At 36.3% G+C, this 24,502-nt stretch overlaps 2 protein-coding genes across 6 annotated transcripts in view; both read left to right on the plus strand.

Moving 5' to 3' along the window:
- Positions 1–23,546, plus strand: part of IPO11 (importin 11) — a 112,204-nt gene extending 88,658 nt beyond the window's left edge. For all 5 annotated transcript variants that reach the window (XM_033009091.2, XM_042804740.1, XM_042804741.1 and 2 more), the window contains 3 exons: positions 10,018–10,113; positions 14,272–14,356; positions 22,793–23,546. In XM_033009091.2, coding sequence (XP_032864982.1) covers positions 10,018–10,113; positions 14,272–14,356; positions 22,793–22,957 — 346 coding nt within the window. In that variant the 3' untranslated portion in view covers positions 22,958–23,546. The remainder of the gene's footprint in view (positions 1–10,017; positions 10,114–14,271; positions 14,357–22,792) is intronic.
- LRRC70 (leucine rich repeat containing 70) lies at positions 471–3,621 on the plus strand. Its single transcript, XM_009965194.3, has 2 exons — positions 471–645; positions 1,127–3,621. The coding sequence occupies exon 2, from the start codon at positions 1,138–1,140 to the stop codon at positions 3,055–3,057; it is 1,920 nt and encodes a 639-aa protein (XP_009963496.2). The 5' UTR covers positions 471–645; positions 1,127–1,137; the 3' UTR covers positions 3,058–3,621.
- Positions 23,547–24,502: the final 956 nt, after the last annotated feature.

Raw genomic sequence — 24,502 nt, forward strand, 5'->3', positions numbered from 1 at the left:
ATTTCACAGGCTTCCCTGGGCTTGCTGTCAGGGTGTGCTGTGCAGGAGGTACGGGGGCTCTGCCCCCCCAGACCTCTGTCTTTGCCCTCTCTGCTGGGCCGCGGTAGTGTGTGTGGCAGCAGCAGTTTGGCTCTGCAGACAGAGAACAGTGTAAGTGTTGCTATTGATTTTAAAAAGCATTCTGGATTCTGGCTGGAAGATAAAGGATTTACAGACAACGCAATAGTGCTGTTACAAATAGATATGCATTGTTCTAAAAGTTATACATAAAGCTCTTTTGAGCTCTTCTAGTTAAAAACAATAGTTTTAAAACCACAAAATAGCAACAGTTACAAATGAAGATAGTTCTTAGTCTTCTTGAAACAAATCATTGAGATTTCCTTTCCAACAATACTTCTGAAGCACAGATAAAATGGCTTCCTGTTTCAGGGTTTCCTGTATCCATGGCAACCTGACTTTAAGCACTTTTTCTTAATTTCCTGAGCTAACAGTTGCAAATACTGGGGCAAAATGCGAGCACTCTAGTATGCAGCAATACTGCCTTTACACAGGTTTCACCAATGAGTGTAGTCAGTCAGCTTGTAGTTTAGTCTAATGAAACTGCAAAACAGCAAAATAACAGAAATAATGAACTTCAGATTTGGGGTAAGGAATTGATTTTTTTTAATTTATTTTGAATGAACTCAGCTTTATAAAAGTAAAATTGAAATTATAAATGAGCCTCCGGTGAATGGAAACTTGTTTTCAGTTGGCATTTGTACTTGAATGCTACTAAAACATTTCCTAGTCATTCTTAACTATAAAAAATAGTTAATAAGCAGCATTTAGAGTTTACTAGAAGCTGTTATTTTTGACAGCTTGCTTACTTTTACACTGCAAGCAATTAAATATTTTCTAGCTAGGTTGGCAGTACATTTGTTTCACTGTTCATTCACTTTGAAAATTTTTTTTCAATGTAGTTCAAACTTATACTTGGTAACTTTTATTTTTAAACTGCTTATTTGGGATCAAAGGAAAATGTATAAAATACCAATCTTGAAAGCAATGCTTATATTTTAAAGACTGTACATGTAGAATCTTCAAACTTTCGAATTAATGTTTATAAACTTCTTTTTATCTCTACTAGCGAAGTCAGAGATGAGTGAGAAGGCCAAAGACAGGGATATGTGTGGTCTGCAGAGTTCACCCTGCCTGGGAGCATTCCTGTATATCCTTAATTGTTTTCTTTTGCTGCTGCTCCAGAAGGACGCTCTTGGCTGTCCAGCTGTTTGCCAGCTCTGCACAGGGAGACAAGTTAGCTGCCGTAATTTAGGGCTTTCAAGCATCCCGCGGAACTTTCCTAAAACGACAATTCTTGTGTACCTCAGTGGCAATAATATATCACGTGTCGCTTCAAATGAACTAAGAGGCCTTCAGAAGCTAGCTGCACTCTACATGGATAACTCCAGTATTTCATATGTACACCCGAAAGCCTTTGTGGAACTCCCCAAACTGTGCTACTTGCATCTAAATAACAATAATATTAAACGCCTGGATCCAGGAATCTTTGACGGTCTTTCCAATCTTCACTGTTTATACCTTCAGAATAACCAAATATCTTTTGTTCCCAGAGGATTATTTACTGATCTTCTTTCTGTTAGATATTTAACACTTCAAAGAAATCATCTCAGTGTCCTTGGAAGTGGCACTTTTTTGGGAATGTTAAGTCTCCAAACACTTAACTTAGCCAATAATAAGATTTCACGGATATCAGATTCAGCATTTCATCATCTTGAAAATCTTGCATATTTGTTCCTTGAAGGTAACAATTTAACACTTGTGCCATCAAATGCGATTGGAAGGCTCAAAAATCTTGAAAGACTTTCTTTGTCTCACAATCCCATTGGATCAATACATCCTTTTGCATTTAAAGGACTTAAAAAGCTTAGGTATCTGTCTTTAAAAAATGTAAAGCTAAAATGTATTGCTGAGAATGTATTTTTTGGATTAAACAACCTTAGCCAGTTAATCCTAAGTTATAATGATTTAGAAAATATAAATTCCAGCACTTTCACTTTATTGAACAATTTAATTTATCTGCAGCTAGACAGAAATAAAATAAACAGTATTGGCGATGGTACCTTTGAAAAAATGGGACAGTCACTTAAAATACTAAGTTTATCATTTAATAATATTACAGAGTTACACCCTGAAGTGCTCAAGCCCTTAGTATCTTTAACTCATCTACAAGTAAATTATAATCCTTGGAACTGCAGCTGCAAAATGCTTGGGTTACTTAATTGGCTAGCATCATCTCCTATTTCTGTAAAAATTCATTGTCAAAATCCTCTGAGTATGCGTGGTAGACCTTTGCATTACATCAAGTGGACTCAGTTTGCAAACTGCAGTAGCCCTACGCCCAGCCCAGAAACAGCCTGGAGTTTAGGATATGTTGGTGTCCATCACAGCACTACTGCTTTGCTGATGGCATGGCAAAAGGGAAGCAGGCACAACACATTTGAACAGTTTGTCAATGTAGAAACTAAATATGTTGCCTTCTGGGAAGGAACTACAGCTACATCTGCTAACCTGTTGTCCTACGAAGAAAATGCTGCTGAAACTCCATCACGGGCAACTACAGTATTATCAACATTACCAGTGCAAATACCAGCACAGATCATACCTGTTAACCGAACTGTAGAAGAAGGTTACTTTCCAACAGATGCTGCTCCTGTATCATTAAAAACATCTCTGTTTTGTACACAACAGGTTGAAAAGCTGAATCAGGCTTTTGACATTTTACTAGCCTTTTTCATTTTGGCTTGTGCTGTTATCCTGTTTTTAATCTGTAAAATCATTCAGTTTAGGCAGAAACTAAAGGTGCTGGAAAATTCAGGGGAAAAGAGAATAGAATATTATGGTTTTTATCAGCCTGGCAGATACAACATAACTGACCCCATGGAGACTCTAACTCAGAATTCAGTGGGGCATTCAGAAATGGACCAAATTAGGCTGCTCAAGCGAACAGCATCTGAAAGTCAGGCACAGGTCATATTGTTTGAACATTCATCATTGTAATTTATCTCATTTGATTAGATGTTAACTTTATTGTCACCTGAAATCTCAAAAAAGCAAGAGCTCAGTTTTCTAAAAATACCTTCACTGATTAAAATCAGCTGGGTGATGGTATTGTGGAAAATGGTATAATTTGGGTTCTGCATCATCATTTGCTTCCTCAATGTTTTGAAGTTTGTTGATTGGGGCGTTTTTTTAATTAGATGTCATTTAGATCTGACACGGATAGGTATATTATCCTCTGTCCCTGTTGTAGGAATCTTTCACCTGTAACACAAGTATACATGCAGTATAAAGTACACATATTTATTTTTATTTTGCGGTATTTAATGGTATAAGTTTCTATAGAAATGCCATAACTAACTTGAAGCTTGAAGCAAGCAAAGCATCAGTTTTTATCAGGATAATGAAGCCAAGAAATCTGGGGGAATGAGAATAAAAGCAATGTTTCACTTATTTTAATGCAGTTTCTATTCTGTGTCTGTATCATCACTGTGGAAAAAAAACCATATCTAGCATGTACAAGTTCTTGAGGAAAAGAAAAATTTAAAATGATACAAACTTTATTCATACCAATGACATTTTAATATACAAAGTTCTGTAATCAGACTGTCTCAATATATTAAATTGATATTCTTTATTAATGTGTATCTGTATCATTTCATGGTAATAACTGAAACTAGAGTTAATACAGAAACTGAATTATTATTGGATTGAAAAATTGACCAAATTTATTATGTCTAAGGTAATAGAGCTGATTAATTATTGTAAATAGAAGATATTTTGTTATCTATACAGTAATAGTTTGAGGGAGTTTTTGGCTAGGTAAGAAGTATAAACTGAACAAATACACTGCACTTTAAATACATAATTCTAGATGAATTTCTGATGATATTTACCTATTTGTGGTGTATATTTGGAAGTGTCAGGTTCAGGTCAAAGTACAATTTCTTAGTGAAGGCCTAGTTTTAGGCTTCATCTTCAAAAGATGGATATTATTTTACTATATAGTTTGCACTTGTTGCAATTTCTGATTTCTATTTTGAATACAGCTGGTCTGTTTACATTATTGTCAGGTTATGCCTAGTGTGTTGTAGCTTTATTTTTAACCTGAATTTCTGTGATTTTTTTTTTTTTCTCATTACTCCAGTAGTTCAAACTTTATTCAGGAAGAAGTTAAAAATATAGAGTCTAATCTTGTAAAATTTTCAGCTAGCTGAATGGGACCTACTTTTGTAGATACTGTTTGTCTTCTACAGGCCTGTACCATAGAGACCTCAACCACTTGGTTTATAAGGAACACAATTTACAGTTAGATCATTTTGGTCAGGGGAGAATGGAGGACAGTGTTTTTATAGTCTGTCTTCCATGGGGTCCATTTAAGTTGTGCAGAAGTATTTTCTTGTTCCAGGATTCAGCCTGGAGACCAGGGCATTCTCCAGATGAACCAGAACTGCTCTGGGGGTTCTTGTTCTAGCCTGCCTGCTTTCTGCCGGTGTAACTCATGTACGCGGACGTGTTCTGCTCCCTGATCTCCTGTTTGTCCATCTCCAGTTAGTTTCCAGGAATGACACATTATCTGTATGTCTACATTACCTGTATGTCTACATATCTATATATGTAGACCTTGACTACACTGTGTGGGTGTGAATATGCAAGTGTGCCCCTTGTTTGTTAGGTGTGTCTATTCAATATAATAAAATATCGATTTACTATATTGTAATACTATATTTTACCATAATTTACTGTATAGTAGATCAGATACTTTTATGGAACACTTAAGTCAACTACTTGGGCAAAAGCCTAAACTATTTTGGAGTAAAAACAATTTTTAAATTATTTTCTGCTTGTAGATCAGATGTTAAATGTAGCAGGGAAAACACTGACTCTAATTCATGCTTAATTTATTTTTTTTTTAGGTGGCTAATACATTAGTCTCTTCCTCTTTAACCAATTTTTGTTACCTTATGGCTCTCCTTACATAGTTCCTTGTGATAAGTGTTAAATGTTTCAATTTAATAACAGCTGCACCATCTGTGATTGCACAGATGTAGGTTCTGCAGTTTTACATGCTATATTTCTAAATTTTCAATTTTATATGGATGTCTTCAGAAATAATGGGCTTTAAGTGGACATTCAGTGGAAGCTAATTAACAAAGCTTTCATTGCTAGAAATGCTGCTGTGCCTTTGTTTGGAGTTTTGGGAGTGGGCAAAGGTTGAGACTGAACAAATCTGGTTCTTGAAGAAATATGACAGGGGATTAGCTTTGTTTTAGGCTCCGATTTCCACAGGTGCTCTCTGCAGAAGAGTACATGAGGTGCCCTCTGAAGGTGTGTCCTTTCCACTGACAAGCTGCTGTAGAATTTATTTGCCGGGTATGAGTCTCACTATTTGTAGTGAAGGAGCATGAAAGGAAATTGATGCTGTCAGAGCTGTTTGTGCAAGCAAAGAGTTGGAGCAGTTGAAAGCCAGCTATCCTTTGGAATGGAGTCATTCTTTAACACCCAGCTTGCCAAAAATTTGGGTTAGGCTAACAGGGAGTTGAGAGATTCATTATGCAGTTGTGGGGGAAATGCCTTTCTTTTGCTGTTAGCAGCTTTTGTGTCTAAATGTTCACACTAGGAAACATCCTTTCATGTACATGTGTGGTTCATATGTCTAACTTAAAATCATTAGAGAATATGTTAGAAGATTTAATTGAGTCTGCCCTAATGAAGTAAAAAGGAGCTTTATGGTCATCAGGTTTCTGCTCAGTCATTTCCACTCCCCTGGAAATATCTTAGCTGCTACATTACTGTTTTTGTAGCTCCCTTAGCACTGTGCAGTTTCTAAAGTGGGGGATGTGTGTGTAATAATCATTTACCTTCCTCGCAGTATGTGCAAAGTAATCTCCATTTGTCCCACTCCACCTTTTTCTTTGGCTACTGAGATATGAATAAAGAATTAATTAATCTTTCGCAAATCTACACTAGTAAAGATATGAAATCAAGATTTGTCCCTTTTTTGGTGTTTACTCTTTCATCCTGGTAAATGTAGAAAAGCACAAAAGATTTTTCTCCTCTTCCTTTTAATGTCTAAAAGAGTTTATTTTCCCATGCAGAATTTTTCTTCCCTTTCTGATAGCCTGAGGAAGATGCATAGCAGATATGGGGACCGTTTTATTTAAGTATCTTTAAAAATTTATCTTAATATATATTTTAAGATGATGATAAAGTTTTATTTGCAGTGACTGTAATTGAAATAAAAATTCTGAATTTTTTGCATAAAACAGCAGAATAACAACAATATTGAATAGATAGTTGAGTGTATTAAAGATGATAAATAGAATGAGAAAAAAATATTACTTTTTTCAGATCAGATGTCTGTTTTTTCCTTTGCAAAACTTTTTTTCTTTTATGTGACAAATTATGCAAGTGTTCAAATAAAAGGTTTGAGATTACTCATGTACAAGCTGCTCTAAGTGTTTGCTACATTTTGCTTTCATTACCAGCAAGTGAATTTTATGTACAGACAGCGTGAAAGATCCTTTTTTGTAATAAAAAAAGTTAATATTTGTTAATTGCATCTTTGAAGCCAGCTTCTGAAGTGTTTTAGATCCTAATAAGTTTATAGAAGTTATAATCCTTTAATTCTGTGCCTGTTTGATAATTTTTGCTGCATACTAAATGAGGTTTTGTCCCAATAAATTAGGGAAACTGGATAGATACAAAACGAGTTATAACTTGATGCTGCTGTTTGTTCCATTGCTCTTCTGGCTTATATGCAATTCAAGACAGAGACTGCTTAAATGGTGCCTTCCTGCTGAGTTAAGTTTTTAGTATGGATGGTATTAACTGTTCCATTTGGAAGTTGATCTAAATACAGTGTTGCTGTCTTTTCTGAATCTACTGATACGACTTTCTAACATATTTCTTGAAACAAGCTGGCTAATACTGGTCTCTTTAAAAAGGTATTACATTGATTTGCGTGGCTCTCTTTCTCTTCTATGAAAATAAGTCCTAATGCATTTTATATTGCCATTGAACTTTAATTGAGGTTCCTTTTTTCCAAAGCACAATGAGCCTATGCTGACTTTATTTTTCACCAGCATGTGTCTAAAAACAGTTGCATTGTTTAAGAATTCCATACTTGGTAAACAGTTCAGTGAGTCTTTGGTAGGAGGAAATGTCCCATTTAAAGGGGAGAAGAGAGAAGGTACTATCTTTACTGACAGCTGCAGGCAACAGTTACTGCATTTTGAAAAGTCCTCTATGTTCTTTAGCATTGCTTTACCTCCAAAAAAAAAAAAAAATTACCATGAATTTTCTGTCTTTAACTGAAGAAATAAGTAAAATATAATTTCTCATTTATTCCATAAATTTAAAATATCCTCTCCAGGTAAATAAATAAATAATTTTCTATGTGCTTTGGAGTTAACTATCAAGAACAGTACTTTGGGTCTTCAATCACCATCCTTAATTTCTTCTGGAAATATCACCAATCCTTAGAAAGATAGGTTACTGAATTGGGCCTCCCTGTCTGCTCCTATCAGTGTGAAGCTTGGGAAAAAAAAACATAAAGTTAATGAGCACTATGCCTACACTATTTATTTACATGTTGGTTAATTGAAGTAACCTCCCTGAATAGATTGACCGTAGTTAGCCCTGCAGCTGATGAGAAGGCTGTGCCTTCATTGGGTCAAAAGCCTTTCTATTCCCTCCCAGTATAAAACCTCTGTGACAGTTAAGGATTCTTCATGCAGCTTGGAAGAAAGAAATATAACTACCAGGTAGTGGGTAGCAACCTGTATTATTAATTAAATAGTGCATACTACAGGGCATAGTTTACTTCTCAAAGGTGCGAAGTGTTTGCATTTGTTCTCGTTTGAATGCCCCTTGTCCCTCCATGGATGTGAATCTGAGGACAGCTATTTATCGTGTTGGACAATATTAACCACATTAATTGCATTTTCCTACAGATGTGTTTCAAAAAAGTATGAGACAAAAGAGTTTTAACAGGAGCTGTACTAGGTAGGAATCATTGAGCTGAGTGAAGAAACCTGCTCTGCCTCTGAGGGCTTATTCTGCAGGCTGCCAATCAGGCAGTACTCACTTTCACAGTGGTGCTGTGGTTGGTAGGCTGTTTGCTTGTTGTCTGCAGAACCCCACAGAGAGTGTCTCATAACATGTAATATTTTGCTGTTCTGAATGAGATGGAGAAGCTTTTTTGCAAGGGAGGAAGTCTCTCTTGCAAGATGTACTTGACAGTGATAATAAGAATAAGCAAGACTGAATGAAGATTTTGTCAATTTTCATTTTGTGGAATTTAGGAGTTTCAAGTTTCATTACACAAAATACAGTTCAGATCCTGGCATTCAACAGTAGCTGAATTAAAAAAGGAACAAAAATACTCCTTTAGAAACAAAACTATCATGAACTGAATCATAATCTTATTAAAACAAATTTAAAAGAAATTTTATATGCTTAGTATTCTAACTTGATCAGTGTTTTTTCCAAAGCGCATCCATTGCTATATAAAGCCTGCTTGTAGTATGCATAAAATTTTGTTGTAGGTGTGACAGAAAGTTTTTCAAATATAGTAACTAATGTACAAGAAGCTACAGTTTATTCAGTTTTTCAGTTTACATCCCAAATAAGCAAATAAAGTGAAAGAATATTATTAAATAGATTAATCTGTGTTAATATATTGTAGTTTGGTTCTTTATATTTTAATTTAGTATTCGGTGCCTTTAAACAAATACAGAACATGTCTGCTTCTGCCTACTAGACAGCAGCAGCATCTTTGGGGGAAAATTAATCCTAAAATTCCAAACAGGTAGTAATAAAATAATTAAGTCAATGGCAGTGCCAGGAAAAGAATTGTAGTTTACCATCACCTGTTAGGCCATTTCTATCTCTTTGCTGTTTGTGGCCGGAACTTCTGCAGTCTTCGTAAGATGAACATCTTTTCACTTGCAGTATGTCTTCACCCTGTTGTAGTTCACAGAGTAGAAGTCCACACACCAATGCCCCGCAGTAGTGCGTCTCTGGCATTAGACCCACAGTAGTAGGAAATTCAGCAGAAACAGCAGTCACAGCTGCTTTCCATTAACTAGGGCTACGTGGCACCTACTTTTTCCATCATGGGGAGATCATGTTTCTATGCCTTTATGCTACAGGCAGATCAATTCTTAAGGCTGGGGCAAGTGTTTAAATGTGTTTAGTATCATTTTGGGTGATTAAAGGGGGGGGGAGGGGGGGGAGGTATCCAGTCTGGCCTGCAGCTTGTGCTGGGTAAAGGTGCTTATCTCTTAAATCCTGAGTGATACCTACCAGCACTTTGCAGCTTTTTTAAATAGCCTAGTGTTTCAGATGGCAGGTTGTGCCTGTTTTTATGAAGAGAAAGCCTACCCCACCTTTCAGAACTAGGTGCAGATATTTTTCACCCTGCTTGGGGAGTCATTCAGCTGCCTAAAAGGATGAAGAAATACTCCTGAGGCTGGAGAGAGAGAAAACAATAGAAGAGTCTAGCATATTTACAAGCTGTCTTTTGCTTAAGGATTTGTTTGTAGATTTTGTATTGAATAGTGATGGGAGAAAATGTGTAAATGTGTTAGGAATAGAAGCCAGTACTCTGACCTCCCTGCTAGCAGAAGCATGCCCTCCCTGCTCAGTTCTTGCGTCCTGTGCTAATGTATTTTTTCTTCTATTACATTTGTAATTATTTCTAGGTTTTCAACAGTGGTACATGAGGCTTTATTCTATTTAAGAATAATGTTTCTTGCATAATTTTGAAGCCTGTGTGAAACTAAAATATTGAATTAGCTGTTTGATACCATGCTCAGCTAAGCAGTAAACAATGAAAATACTGCTTAGTAAATGTGCTCTACACTTATTGAGCAAATTTCCTGTTCTGTTCCTTTAGCTAAGTCACTTTCCTGTTCTTTCCCAATGTTATCCAAGATAAATTTTGTTCTTTTCCAGTGTTATCCAAGATAAATTTTGTGGTATCATCAACATTTCAGTGGAAGGGCTGCATGATGTTATGAGTGAAGATGTTGAAACAGGAACATACAAAGAGTAAGTGGAAAATCTGCTACTATTAAACCCACAAAAATTAGTACTGTTTTATATGTAGTGTTTTGATTGGAAAAACCTGTAGGCAGTTGTCATGCAAAAGTTCTGTTTTCACAGCACTGAATGTTTTAGTAAGATAGGAAATTTTTGGTTTTCAGAAAAAATAATTGTAATGAAGGGAGGAAGGGCTTAAAATGGCAGTTGATATAATTTTGTATTGTTCATTATGTTATCTACTAAATGATGTCTTAAAATGTTCATATGCTTAGATTTGTTTTTTGTTCACTTGGCTATTATATCTAAAATTACAATCTAACAATTTTGTGTGTTGATAGGGTGGTAGCTCAGAGTTTCTTAGAGTGTGACATCGGTAGTTTAACCAAGATCTTTTCCTGAATGCCTCAGCCTCATTGACTGGACCTAGTGTACAATACTTCATGGTGTGGAGAACTTGAACACCTATCCCACAAGGACAATTCTACCCCTTCACTTGTTCCACTTAACACACTTGCTGCTGCAGAGCATACCCCAAAAGACAGTTTCCAGGCAGAAGCAAGAGTTCATTTGTGGCAGGATGTTGATGTCAGGGGTGCTCAGAGTGCACTACCACCAAGCACCACACTCCTTCATGTCCTGCAGATTCCCAGGTTACTGGTGGTATTCCATGAAAGCTGGAAAAGTAAAAAACCACTGAATAGTAAGGATTTTTAGGAAAGAAATCTTAATGATATTTTTTTCTGTAATGATTACATTGTTTTAGAATGATGGAGAGTTGTAAGACATTAAAACCAGGTACTCTGCAAGATGTCCCTACAGACACTATATTCTAATAACAGTATTAAATATATTCTAATAACGGATGCTAAGAATCAAACATTTTTTAACTTCCAGATAACTACCTGGTGATAGAACAGACTGTATCTGAACTAATTATTGCCTAAGGAGATGTTTGCTGGCACTGAAGTCAGCTGGCACAGAACAACCTGCATGCAATCTATTAAGTTTTCCTTCACTTGAAACAGGTGGTATGCACACAAGTATGTGCTGAGAATGGTCCACACTGCTGAGCCTGAACTGTGCCCAAGAATTGCTTGCAAAAGTGACTTTTTTTTTTTTTTTTTCCTATCTCTTAGTATAGAAGATGTAACTCCAAAGCCTGGGAGTGTGCTTTGGCACTATGTTCTATTTACTATCAGAGACAATGTTAGAGTTACTTCTATTTCTAAACAGGTTGCTTTGCCAGCATTTGTTGAAAAGAGTTCTTGCAGAGAAATAAATACAACTTTGTCCTAGTTCATTTTATATTTTAAATTTGAAGGCTTGTACAACTTGTCAGTATACTTTTCCAAACTCTGGACACTGTTTTTGCTTTATAAAATATAGTCACACTGAACCAAGGACATATCTCTGACAGATATTGAATGGGCTGTTTGAAAGATTCTGACATTTGTATTATACATTCTGACATCATCTGAAAATAAATAAAATGAAAGCACTCATCTGGAGTCATGTGCGCTATTCTGAGTCTGCAGGTTGAAGAATGATGTAAACGTGAACTGGTTCAGAAAAAAAATTCTGTACTCCACTGGTTATTGTCGTATCTAATTACTGTAGTACAAAGACTAAAACAACACTCATATTTAGCATAGGAAAATCAAGGCTGAAGCAATATAGAACTGCAGCTGCTAAAGGAAGAACAGGGGATAATCATGCACAGGGAAGACTAGGAATTAAATGACAGTGATGGCTTAAGTGTAAGCTGACCATGAATATATTTAAAATGGAAATTTGAAGAAACTGCTGTAGTTAAAGCAATGAAATTCTGGAAGAGCCTTGCCAAATACAAATGCAGAGATAAAGGTCTTGCCAGTTTTCAGATGGAATTTTGATCAGGCTATGAAAATGATTACACGGTGCCCTGGTTTACAATACAAAGGGATTACACTCAGGCAGTTTTCCTACTGTTTGTTTTACATTGTAGTGATAATTACAAGGAGGCTTTATAGACCTCAGATTTTCTGGAAGGGGAAACATTCAATTGCTCTAATCTTGTCTCAACAATATTCACATTTTTCCCAATTTCATCTTTTTTTTTTTTGTATTCCTTCCTCAGTTTTTTTTAATTACTGTTTGTGAGGCCGAAAATTTATGAAGGTCTGAAAAAGTTAATTCTGTCTTGTATGTTTTGGCAATTGACATATTTTTGTCCCCTTCTTAATAAACTGAGTTGTGAGAAACCATGCTATTTATGAAGAGAGGAGACGTGATTTATTGTATTATTTTGAAATAACTAATTCTTTTGATGGAAATGTCTTCTGTGTTAGCATTTTACCCTTCTGCCATGCTGTTTAGCAAGTGTTTCAGACAGATCTAAACACACATTAATAGAAAACTGAATGTATAAACAGAGTAAGTCTGAACATTTTCACATAAAATCACAACTTTTTTTCATTTTACTAATTTTAAAACAAGTTATTCAATTCAGCTGCAGAAACATTTCACCTGCTAGTGGAATGCATCAATGAAAAATGCACAGTAGTACAGGGCTGCAAGTGAGCAGTAACATGCATCTGTCTTGGTGCTTCATAATGCGTGGATTATGCATTGTTCCTGCCATGAAATAAACCTAATATAGGGTGGCAAGTTGCAACCTGAGTGATTTATAAATCTTTTTGGTTTTTAAAGCAGATTTTCTAGGAACAATTTGGTAAAGTGGTGGAGTATTTGTGTATTCTTTCAATGTAGAGAATGTAAAGTGAATGAAAAGCATGCATGCTATAAGATAGCTTTCACCAGTGTCTTCATGAATTTCATTCAAACTGTTTCAAGAGATAGAAAAACCTCTGGCATTTAAACTATTTTTTTTCATATTTTCTGTTTTTATACTTACTACAAAAATAATAGTTAAAATATGTGTCGTGGTTTGGGCCTGATAGGCAGCCAACCCCCGCAGCTAATCACCCTCCCTTCCCCCTCCCCACCTGGGAATGGGGGAGGGGATTAGAGGGGTGAAGGGAGACTCGCAGGTGAGATAGGAACAGTTTAATAATGGCAATAAAATGAGAACAATGACGATGATGGGGGGAAAAAAAGCAATATATAACCAGGCAATGTACAGCGTAATTGCTGACCACCCGCTGACCAACCCCCAGCCCGTTCCCGGCCAGCAACCCCGAGATACCAAGATCCCACAATCGCAGAGAGAGAGACAGAGAGAGCCCCTTCCCGACCACCCCTCCTCTATACAGTGAGCACGACGTGCCATGATATGGAATATTTCACTGGCCAGTTTGGGTCAGGTGCTGTGGCCGTGCTCCCTCCCTGCTCCCTGTGCCCTGGCGCACGGGCAGGACGTGGGGAGTCGGGGAGTCCTTGAAGTCTTGGTAGCAGCTGAAAACACCAGTGTGCTACCAGCATTCTTCTCATACCAAACCCAATGCTGAATCCAAAACACAGCACTCATCTAGTCCCTGAAAAGGAATATTAACTCTATTTCAGCCCAAACCAAGACAATATGGCTGTTACTTATGCATATTGGTACCTACCAGTTGAGGATGGAGCAAAACAAAAAATAAAAACATTAAAAGTTTTGCTTTACCTTCATAAAAAAAAGCTCTAGATAAATGACTGCAGAGGCTAACTCATTTCTGTTCACTTAAAACATTATTGTGCAGATTTTAGGATCTTAAAATCTAGAACGAATAGCAGTGATCATATTAGTTTTCAGGTCCTCTTGTTAAAGATCTCACAGTAAAGCATGGACGCAATGAGAATCTTTGGTAGTTTTGCATATGTGCTACTTTACATCCTATCAACATGAATATCAGAGTGCTTGTATAGCACTTCCTTGGAAAGATGGGGAAATTCTAGTTAGGACATTAGGCTTTTCTATATTATTTTTTTTAAACCCACATAGTCTGTTCTATATATGCAGAAATGAGCTAAAATGTGGAGGGTAACTGAGATTGTTACATGGGTGTAGGTGACACAGAATGTGCATTCAGACTTCTTTAGATTCACTGTTCTCAGAGAAAAATTACTTGTTAACAGATTGCCTAGCTTTCATCAAACTCCCTCATATCTGTCCTGTGTTTTTACAAGTGCTTTAAAATAATTTTTAATGATAACATTTGTTAAAACTAGTCTTACTCCTATTTTTAGCTGCATGTTGATGTCTCATTTTGAAGAGTCCAAAGTTACAGAAGATGAGGAACCTCCCACAGAACAAGACAAAAGAAAAAAGATGGTAAGTTTTAGATCTGTTATTCAATTATAGAAGAGATTGTGTGATTCACTTGTGTCAGAATAAATTCTTTGCCTTTGGATTTGGTTTGTGTATTGTTCTTGGAAAATTCAGCTCTTGAATCAAAAAAGGAAAATGCTTTGATGACAAACTTTACAGCCACAACACTTATGCTTTTGCTTCACTTTTGAGTCTTGGAAAATATTGCCAAAGTAAACATCATCTGTTCACAAAATCTGGACATTATATTACTAAGACACTATAAAAAGGATTTATTGAAATCACAGGGAGCTAAAGCTTATCGAAATGTCATGGCAGGCCAAATTTCTCATTTTTAAAACAATCTTCATTATATTGGATTATGTGTTTTACCTGAACAGCTGTTGGTCCATATGCTTGCATAGAACCTTTTTCTAATGTAAAGAACTCTTAATAAGGAGCACTGATTTAGATGAAGATACCTGGATTTGGATACCATGCACTATTGTGCTATTTTTGTCCAACCTCATCTGTGAATGTTTCATAATTTAACTTACTTTTTCAAGACATCGGGGAAGCTGGTTCCTCGTACAGAAAACTGCAGTGTACAAATATTGTGGAATAAAGTAGTCTGAACTGCTTGGCATTGAGTAATTGCAAAACATGGAATTGGCTGATTGAGTAGATGTGTGTAGCGCTGTTGCACATTTACTTTAACTGGTCTACATATGTCCAAAAGAATACTTGTGGACAGTCCTTTAGTACTTTATTTCTTATAGGAATAGATAAGAGTTTGGATGGCTTTTGATAGTTTGTTTTAATTTAGGGAGTTTCTTAAGACACTGAATGCTTTTGGTTTGTTAGTAGGCTTTTCTTTTCAGCACTAATCAATATAAGCTTCCTTTATAAAATAAAGGAAAATTACACAAAAAACTGTTGCGTATTCTTCCATTATTAGTAATGCCTTAAGAGAAATTCCTAGTGTCTTGCAATTTCAAATTTAAACAAAACACAAAAATATTATTTTCCATGGTCCTTTAAAATGTGTTAGATAATTCTATAATTCAGTTACTCTTAAAAGAATCTCTAGACTTTGTTAAATTTGGTTAAATTTTCTTCCAGCTTGTGGGCTTAAATTAAACTCTAGGTGTTTGCACAATGATAACATTTATTCTTAGTTGTTTTGGATAATCTCTGACATATATAGGTATATATGTATATATCTATTGATAGGGATCAATATATCTGTATATCAATAGGGAGAGAGATACATTTGGTTTGTTAATCAGATTTAAAAAACATAAAGGAATTTTAAATCTATTATCCTTTCATGTTCTTAGTTGTCTTTGAATACACTCAAATTTTATTTCTCCCTGGCTAAGGTTTTAATAAATTTCTTGAAAAATTCTCTTAATTCTTCAGTTACAGGTTGACTTTAATAGTTTGGATATGTATTTAGAAATTTAGGCTTGTTAGGTTTACTGTGGACTACCTTCAATGCAGATATATCAGGAAAAATGAAAAATGGGGCACACTGGTTTATGACCTGTATTATTCTTCTCTCCTAAATGATACAATGCACTAGCGTAGTGTTGATGAACACAGTCATAATAAGGGAACTGTTCTGGAGTCACATGCAGTACAGAGTAAATGGCAATCTGAATAAAGAGAAGTGGCTCTGCTTTGGTAAGGAGGAGCCACAACCTGTAAGGACATGACAATGCAGGTTTTGATTTACATGGGAAATATATCTTCCCTTCATGTCACTTTCCTTTTTTCTCTGAGGAATTGCTTGTGATTTGTTCCTCAACTGTAGTTTAACATTCAATTTTAAACACCTTTTCAGTCTTTGTTTCTTTGGAAGGCTTACAGACAATAAATTATCATACATGAACATTGAAGCTTCATTTTTGTTTTGGATTTCATAATCTAGATGTAACTATTTCCACAGTATCAGTGCACACACTCAATTCATGTGACATTTAGAATGACTGCAGTAGCAGATACCTCTGGTGAAATAAAAGTGAGAACAAACATTTGAAGTAAGAAGAGGAAAATCAAGAACCAACCCAAAGGGAATCTGCAATTAATTTAAAAGTTTCTAGTCTCCTTGTCCCACTTCATTCCTGCAAGAGGTTTCTATCCTCTTACATATTTCGTTGCTGCATCAGCAGTTTGTATCAGTGCTTAGAACTTAAACCTCATAAACAATAATGAAAAGATAAATGTGGATCTCTCTTTCAAAATAATAATACTTTTCAACTTTTAAGGCCACTAATATGAGAGAAAAGTTAAGCTGTCATGGTCCATTCTAAGTATCACTTCCCAGTGTTTGCACAGGGTCTAAATATTTTTCTTTGATCTATCCATTTATCCTGTCATTGATACCTCTTTATTATGCATATATCTTAATTTCTAAAGAGTTTTAGCTGGAACAGTGCTTTATAATTTAATGATAATTTAATGTAATCAACATTTCTAGATACTGCTATATTTTAGTCTCATTGCAAATATACTGAGGAAAGTTTAAATGGGTGGAGAGTGATTCATGAACTTGCATTGCATTTAATATATAGACATCAGCTGACTTATTTTTGTGGCCTTAATGTATGTTTTTAAGAACTCTGGTATCATTGTTCAAAAAGGGAGTTAAGCTTTATCAACTCTGTTTGAAACTGTGGAGCAGAAAAATTAAGTAAAGTATTTTCCAATAAAAATCTGTCTTATTTAAACTTGAATTATCCATGTTGGTACATGTTTTAGGTGATGCTTACATGTAAATATAGACAGCTTGGGAGTTTTTATTTTATCCCAGTATGGGAAGAAACTAAATGAATTGTGATTTTGTATATTCAGGAAAATAAATGAGTTACAGTGTAATAAGCCAAATGATCAAGTTTTATGTAATGATGTGGTTTACTAATAGTAATACTTTTACTTCATTGTTAGGGGTATAATTTCTCCTTATACATTTAATCTACAAATTAGCCACAGATCTAATGAAGGTCATGCTGAAATATGTTAAAAAGCTTTGATTCTGGGAGCCTTTCATATCATCTGGCTCCATTTTATATCCCTGTTTAAAGAATACATTCTCTCCTTCAACTATTTTTCCGGTCTTTCCCAGAATATCAGAGTCATGAGATGCTAACCATCATGGTAAATATGTATAATTTGATGTCCAGCATTCTTGCTCCCTCTTTAGCATCAATTTATCCATACTTAAACTGAAGAGAATCTCTCAAGTTCTGGAAATCTTTTCAACAATTTAATTCAGATATCACCAACACACTTTTCTGAGTTTTATTACCTGTTCTTGCATTCTAATGCCATTCCACTGGCTTGTGTTATCACTCATAGTGATTAGATCACTGTTTTAGTACAGAAAAATATAATTGTTTATTGGAAACTGATTTTTTTGACTGTACTGTTGTCTAAAGATGTTGAGGAAAGATCAGCCTAACAAACACTGGTTCAAACAACTGGTAGTTCTGGTAAGAATGTCATTGATGCTGGCAGGTTGAGTTTGGAGGGATGGAAAATGGTTGTTCTGTATAACCTCTGTACTCCCTTTCTGATTGAAACTGCTATTTACAACCAGTGATGTGCAAGATTAGTTTCTTCAGTCCACCCCCAAGGTAGACACCTGTGTCCAGTTTCAAAATCAATTTGTAAAGTAATTAGATTCAAAAGCTAGTCAAATCATATTTTCACTGGGCAGTGTAAAGCACATTTTAATAATGTGTATTTCCTTACCAAACTTGTGTTTCCTGTCTGTAGCTGTTTTGACTAAGAAGCTGTTAGAATTTTCTAGTATCTTTTCTTTTACTGGAAAATAGGTGTGTTTTGCTCATATCAGAAACAGGAGCATATAAATTAAAAAAGCTGGCCACACACCTAGGAACTCAGCATACATACTTCCTTTCAAAAATACAGTGCCTGACGTACTCTTTACAAAGTAGCCAGTGTTGATATTGGTATGGGTGTGTTCTGTGCTGGACTGATGTTGGATGCTCGGTGTTTAGCAAGCTGGCAACTCAATTTTCAAGGGAATGATTTTTTTTCTCCAAAACCAAAATAGAGTAATTTGAAAACATCTTATGGATCTTCTCTTAAACTAGATACTATTTTAACTTTTTAATAATGAAAACATAGTGAATAAAGAATAGTGCTTACTGTGCCAGCAGACTTATGATTTTGATTGCTTATTCAGGTAAGACTGCAGCTGATTGTCTAATATTTTATCAAGCTATTTCATTTTGTTTTGATAGTTCTGAATACAAGTTCCAAAATCCCAGAGTGAAGGGAAAGCAAATTTATTATTGTTGCAGGAAACTCTTTAATTTAAATATTTTTGTCATGACTATCTGAACGAAATGAAATCAGTGTATTAACTCCTCAGTTAAGTCTGAAGACTCTGAAGTCCCATTTGACATACAGATACTACATGCAACTACTGGCATCAAGCATTAATCATACTACAAAAGTCCCTACTGGCTCACAGTGATGCTGCTTTGAACTGTGAGGGATGGGTTTATGCTTGTTGCAATAAACTAAGTAGAGTTTTTGCATTGGATTTGCGCAGCAAGGTTTTGGTAGCAGGGGGTCTACAGGGGTGGCTTCTGTGAGAAGCTGCCCCCATGTCCAACAGAGCCAGTTCCAGCCAGCTCCAAGATGGACCCGCCGCTGGCCAAGGGCGAGCCCATCAGGGATGGTGGTAACACCTCTGGGATAACACAGTTAAGAAGGGGAAAAAAACTGCTGTGCAACAGCAGCCAGGAGAGAGGAATGAGAATATGTGCAAGGAACAACTCTGCAGACACCAAGTCAGTGGAGAAGGAGGGGGAGCAGAGATTCCCCTGCAGCCCCTGGGGAAGACCACGGTGAGTCAGGCTGTGCCCCTGCAGCCCAGGGAGGTCCATGGTGGAGCAGATACCCACCATGAAGGACCCCACACCAGAGCAGGTGGATGCCCAAAGGAGGCTGTGACCCCGTGGGAAGCCCACGCTGGAGCAGGCTCCTGGCAGGACCTATGGCCCCATGGAGAGAGGAGCCCACGCTGGAGCAGGTTTGCTGGCAGGAGTTGTGACCCCATGGGGGACCCACTCTGGAGCAGTTTGTGAAGAACTGCAGCCCATGGGAAGGACTCATGTTGGAGAAGTTCGTGAAGGACTGTCTCCTGTGGGAGAGACCCCTTGCTGGGAGCAAGGGAAGAGTGTGAGGAGGCATCCCCCCCTGAGTAGGAAGTAGCAGCACAGACAACCGATGATGAACTGACTGCAAACCCCCTCCCATGCACCCCTGTGCTGCTGGGGAGGAGAAGGTAGAGAAATTGAGAGTGAAACTGACCCTGGGAAGAAGGAAGGAGTAGGGGAAGGTGTTTTTAAAAGATTTGGTTTTATCTGTCGTTATCCTACTCTGATTTGATTGGTAATAAGCATTTCCCCAAGCCAAGTCTGTTTTGCCTGTGATGGTAATTGGTGAGTGATCTCTTCCTGTCCTTATCTTAAACCATGAGCCTTTTGTTATATTTTCTCTCCCATGTCCATCTGAGGAGCTGAGTGATAGAGTGGTTTTGGTGGACACCAGGCATCCAGTCAGGGTCAACCCGCCAGTTTTATACAATTTCTCACTTGTCCTGATAAACACAGGTTCTTACATATGCAGCTACTTTCCTATCTAATGGAAAGATTACTTATAAAGTTCACTAGTTTCACTGAAGTTTTATGAAAATGTGGAATTATAATACTTCTAAAATCAAATTAATTATGTACCAAAGTTGCAGTGCATAGCCTATTCCCATAACTGCCAGCATTGTGCAAATCTGGCAGCTCTGTTAGAAATAAAAAAATAGTAACGCTGAATTCTGTAATACATTAAATCTTGTCATCTTCTTCACTTTGGTTGGTTTTTTCAAGATCAATTACTTTTCAGTAGTATTGCAGAGATGATTCAGAGGATTATTTGGAAGCCCATTGTCACCTGCCATGTGGCAGATGCTAGAGGCTTTAAGAGATGGTAGAGAGCATCTCTGTAATTATTATTATAAGAGATGCTAGAGATAGCTCAGACCTGAAGTTCTAGCAAGCTTTGCAAATAAACAAGGATTCAAACCCTTTATTTTCAAAACAAGGTAGCACATTTGTTCAGAGTTTGGAAACCACCACTGGGGTGCTAGAACAGCATTACACATACACTTGTATTATAGTAGCTAGTTAAAATTGGGGAAAAAAATGGACTTGAGACGACTTAGTGGACATTGACATCTGAGAAATGAGAGGTTTATGTACCATTCATTTAAGTCTTGTTTTCTTTATTTATTTTTGGGGTTTTTTTTTTAGGTATCAGGACAATAAACTTGGTAGTACAAAATTGCTGTTTAGATGAATTTATCTTGGTAGAGTAGAAGGAAAAATTACCTGAAGTTGATAAATTGTAAGGCACATTGTTCTGACTTCCCATTCTATATCTGAGTACTTTAATTTAAAAAAGGGTTTATGATAGGGTCACATAAGTCATACAGTTCACTAAATATGTAGATTAATTGGTTTGTGAGTTAAAAGGTTGCTAAAGAATGACTTTTTGGTGGTGCTTCCCAAGGTGACTTTGTAATGTATGCCATTCATCTAGTTGCTGCTGTGGCACGGTCACAAGGATGAGAACACTTGTCTGTGACAATTCTAATTTAAGTTCTTCTTTGCAGATTTCCCTACAGTAACTTTATACATGGCTGTTTAGAGCGATGAATTTACTGAAACTAACTAATTAGAAATATATTATGTGTCCCAAATTACAATTGTTGGTTAACAAATGCAAATTGTTCAGAAACTGGTAGATTTTTTGCTTGGCAAGACAGTCTTTTTTTGCATGCTGTAGATTGTGCTAAAGCTGTTACAAAAGGATATCATTAACCTTATCATTGTAGCTGTGGTTTAGAAATTTTGTTAAAGTCCGTTTATATTCTAGAGACCAGTTGATATTTACTGAGGATAATTATTACAGAATACTAAACTATTATTGCAATTACTCCCCCTCTGAAAAGAGAATAATGTTAGGAATAAGTAATAAAAATACCATATCTTACCTTTGAAATGTAAAATAACTGGATAGTAGATGATGGTGAAGGATCAAAGGCTAAAAAAGCCAATATTAGGAATACTGGGGGAATGATTAAGAGATGTACCAAGGGTGAGGTGACCATAATAAGAAAGAAGAACTTGCAAACACTGATAGAAGAGGCTAAAAAATATCCTGCTTTTTCACTGGAGTAGTTCATAAGAAATAGGACTAATTTCTCTTTTGTGGTAATTACAGCAGGTATGGATGTTTTACTCTGTCTTATATTCATATGGCTGTTTCAATCGGTATTTCCTCCTGTTTTAGGTATAATATTGTTTAATAAATGAGTAAATAATGTTAAGATTTTATGTCTTCCACTACATATTAAAATTCAAATATTTATTTTTTAGTATTATACCAAAACAGCAGTTGTGCAAGTTTAATATGCCTCATTTCTTTGGAAATAGCAAAATAGCAAGGTATTACAACCTCAGAAGTCTCCTATTTCAGTGAGCTTTGAGTTCTTGCATTGTATTTTGTTTCCTGACCATCCAGCATAAATAGCAGTGTTGTTTGGTTTGCTAATAAGATGAAGAGATCACAGGTCTGCAGTAATTGCCCATTTATTTCATTATCTACTTTGTGATGTGGCAAGTTCCAAGTGTCCCCCACCTCCTGTCTCCTTTCATCCAGCCTGGCGGACTGAGGGACAAATGCTACATAACTATCTGTGGCCTTAGCCTGACCACACCTGTCTTCTGATACAAAAATTAAGAATAGGTCCTCTGTCAGTGTAGCCCCTTCATTTACCTCTTATTGCTTTCATTAAGAAGCAGTTAACAATTGGAAAATAGTGACAAAAGCTCTGTCCCTCCCTGCCCAAAAGAAAATTGCATAATCCAGCTGGATTGATAAAGTTGTATAGGTACTAGTACTGAAAAAGTGTCTATTCTTTATGCATATGGATAGTTTATTTTAGCTGTTGTTTGTCATATAATCTAAACCAGTTCATTTTTTTCAGGTTTTTGTTTCCTTACTAATAAAATATAACTGACCAAAGTTCATGCCATCTCTAAAGTGCTTATCATGATAACATTAGATGTATGTTCTAGGAGTTATGGGAAACTCATTCGGCAGTAATTAACAAAGCAGCTTAGAAGGGTGGAGTCTTGCAGCAGACTCAGTCCATGATTTGAGACTGTTTCATATAGTTTTAAACTGATACTTGCTTTTGATAATAATTAATCTGATCTTTGCTTTACAGAGTTTTTCCTCTTATTTCTCAATTAAGAACGAGGCAGAAGATTTCTTTCTTAAGATGAGGTTATAAGAGAGATACGTAAGTCACAGAGTATTTTTTAGTGCATTATTATATATTTTTCTCTTACATGTTTTCCACAGCTTGCACTGAAGGACCCTGTACACACTGTGTCATTGCAGCAGTTCATCTGTGAGAAGCTAAAGGCACAGCAGGAATTACTGGGAGAAGAAGGTTTTCAGACACTTATGGAAACCGTGGACACAGAAATAGTTGCACAGCTACAAAAATTTTTACAAGGCTTCTAAATAAGCAGAAACAAGATTTTGTATGTCCAATTCTAGGAAGGAACTCTAGCCTTCCATCTTGTATGGAAGAGCCTACTGAAAGCTGAAAATAACTTGTGTTAAAAAATAAAAAATAAGTTTCTGTTGTTGCTATCAAACTAACTTTAGTAACACTTTATTTTTTAATAATGTACTCAAGGTTTGATCATGAAAGTAACACTTCCATGATTCCTAACATGGTATATACTGTCTTACATAGTACCATCTTTTAGATACCATTACTGGCTTTTTGGTTCACAAAGCTGTGTCATAAACTGAGAGGTCTGAAGAAACTTAGTAATGTATATTAATGAGAAGTATCTATTAATCCAGCAGTATAGTTCAGTATCAGGAGCTGCTTATCTCGATACTGTATACCTGTAACTTTCTCCCCTTCCTGTTACCACTTCTTGACTGCACATTCAATCATTCAAGCAGAAAGAGGAAAGCAGTAAGACTGTGAGCAGAAGTATTCCTTTGTGAAAGAAAGATAATTCCCGTTTGAATTGTCTCAGAGGAAAAGAAACTTAGATTGTAATGCTTATATTGTATTTGAAGAAGTGTCAGAGAATATCAATGTATATCTCTATCTGAAAATGTGGGGCTTCATTTTTATCACTACTTTCTTAATTTCTATTCTGAAAAGTGTCCTGCTTTCTTGAGTTCCTTCTATCTCACTTTTAGCTGCCGTAACACAGAGAAACTCACCAGAGGTAGATAAGTAATTAATTCAAATTCTTGGCTGTACCTGGACTACCTAAAATTGTTGTTCAGTATCTCAGTTCTTTGCATTTTTTCATCAAAGGCCATATCATCAGGATACCTCATAATTGTTACTGAAAAGTTTGAGCCCAGATGGTCACAATTGAAACAACTATTTGCAAATGTGAGGTTCACTTTGAATTTTAATTATTTATTAGTTACCTGGACAGCTGCAGGAATGACAGGGCAATGTTGCTTCTTTCTCTGTGCCTTGTCTTTTGTATCTTGTAGGTGTAACGGGCGAGAAAAGGCTCTTTTCCATTTTGAGATTTTCAATTTAAATTCTGATCTTCCACCTTCAAAGTTGAAGTGAACTTTGTTTGCTTCACTAAGGGATGATTAAGCTATTAAGACAGATTTTTTTTTCCAGAGGGGTTTAGCTGTTTAAAGACACCTACATGCTTTTGATAATCTTACCAGATAACCAGATGGTTTTAAGACTCTGAGCCTTTTTCCTTACTGACCCTTTGGGCAGAAATTGTTTTTGAAACCTTCCTTCTATTTGTAGAGGAAGTCTGACCATTCCCTCCTCCTCCTTTGGCTTCAGTGTCAGAGGCTGCTGGGGCTCTTGCACCTCCAAATGCAAAACCTTCCCTCTACCCACATGTCAGCATCTGTCTGCAGAAGTTGCTTCATAACTCATTGTTTCCTCCTTTTTACATGGGCATAGGGAGGTTTGTCAGAAGAATTGTTACAATTTGTATGTTACCTATATGTCATTTCCTCAGTCATCCACCAACATCAATTCTCACAAGTTTTGGCTAG

Source organism: Tyto alba, unplaced genomic scaffold (genome assembly GCF_018691265.1).
Source record: "Tyto alba isolate M040663 unplaced genomic scaffold, T.alba_DEE_v4.0 Super-Scaffold_42, whole genome shotgun sequence".
Classification (NCBI taxonomy): Eukaryota; Metazoa; Chordata; class Aves; order Strigiformes; family Tytonidae; genus Tyto; species Tyto alba.

Bases quoted from the DNA above. Each gene is read 5' to 3' on its own strand.
- LRRC70 (XM_009965194.3), top strand. From the start codon at position 1,138: ATGAGTGAGAAGGCCAAAGACAGGGATATGTGTGGTCTGCAGAGTTCA.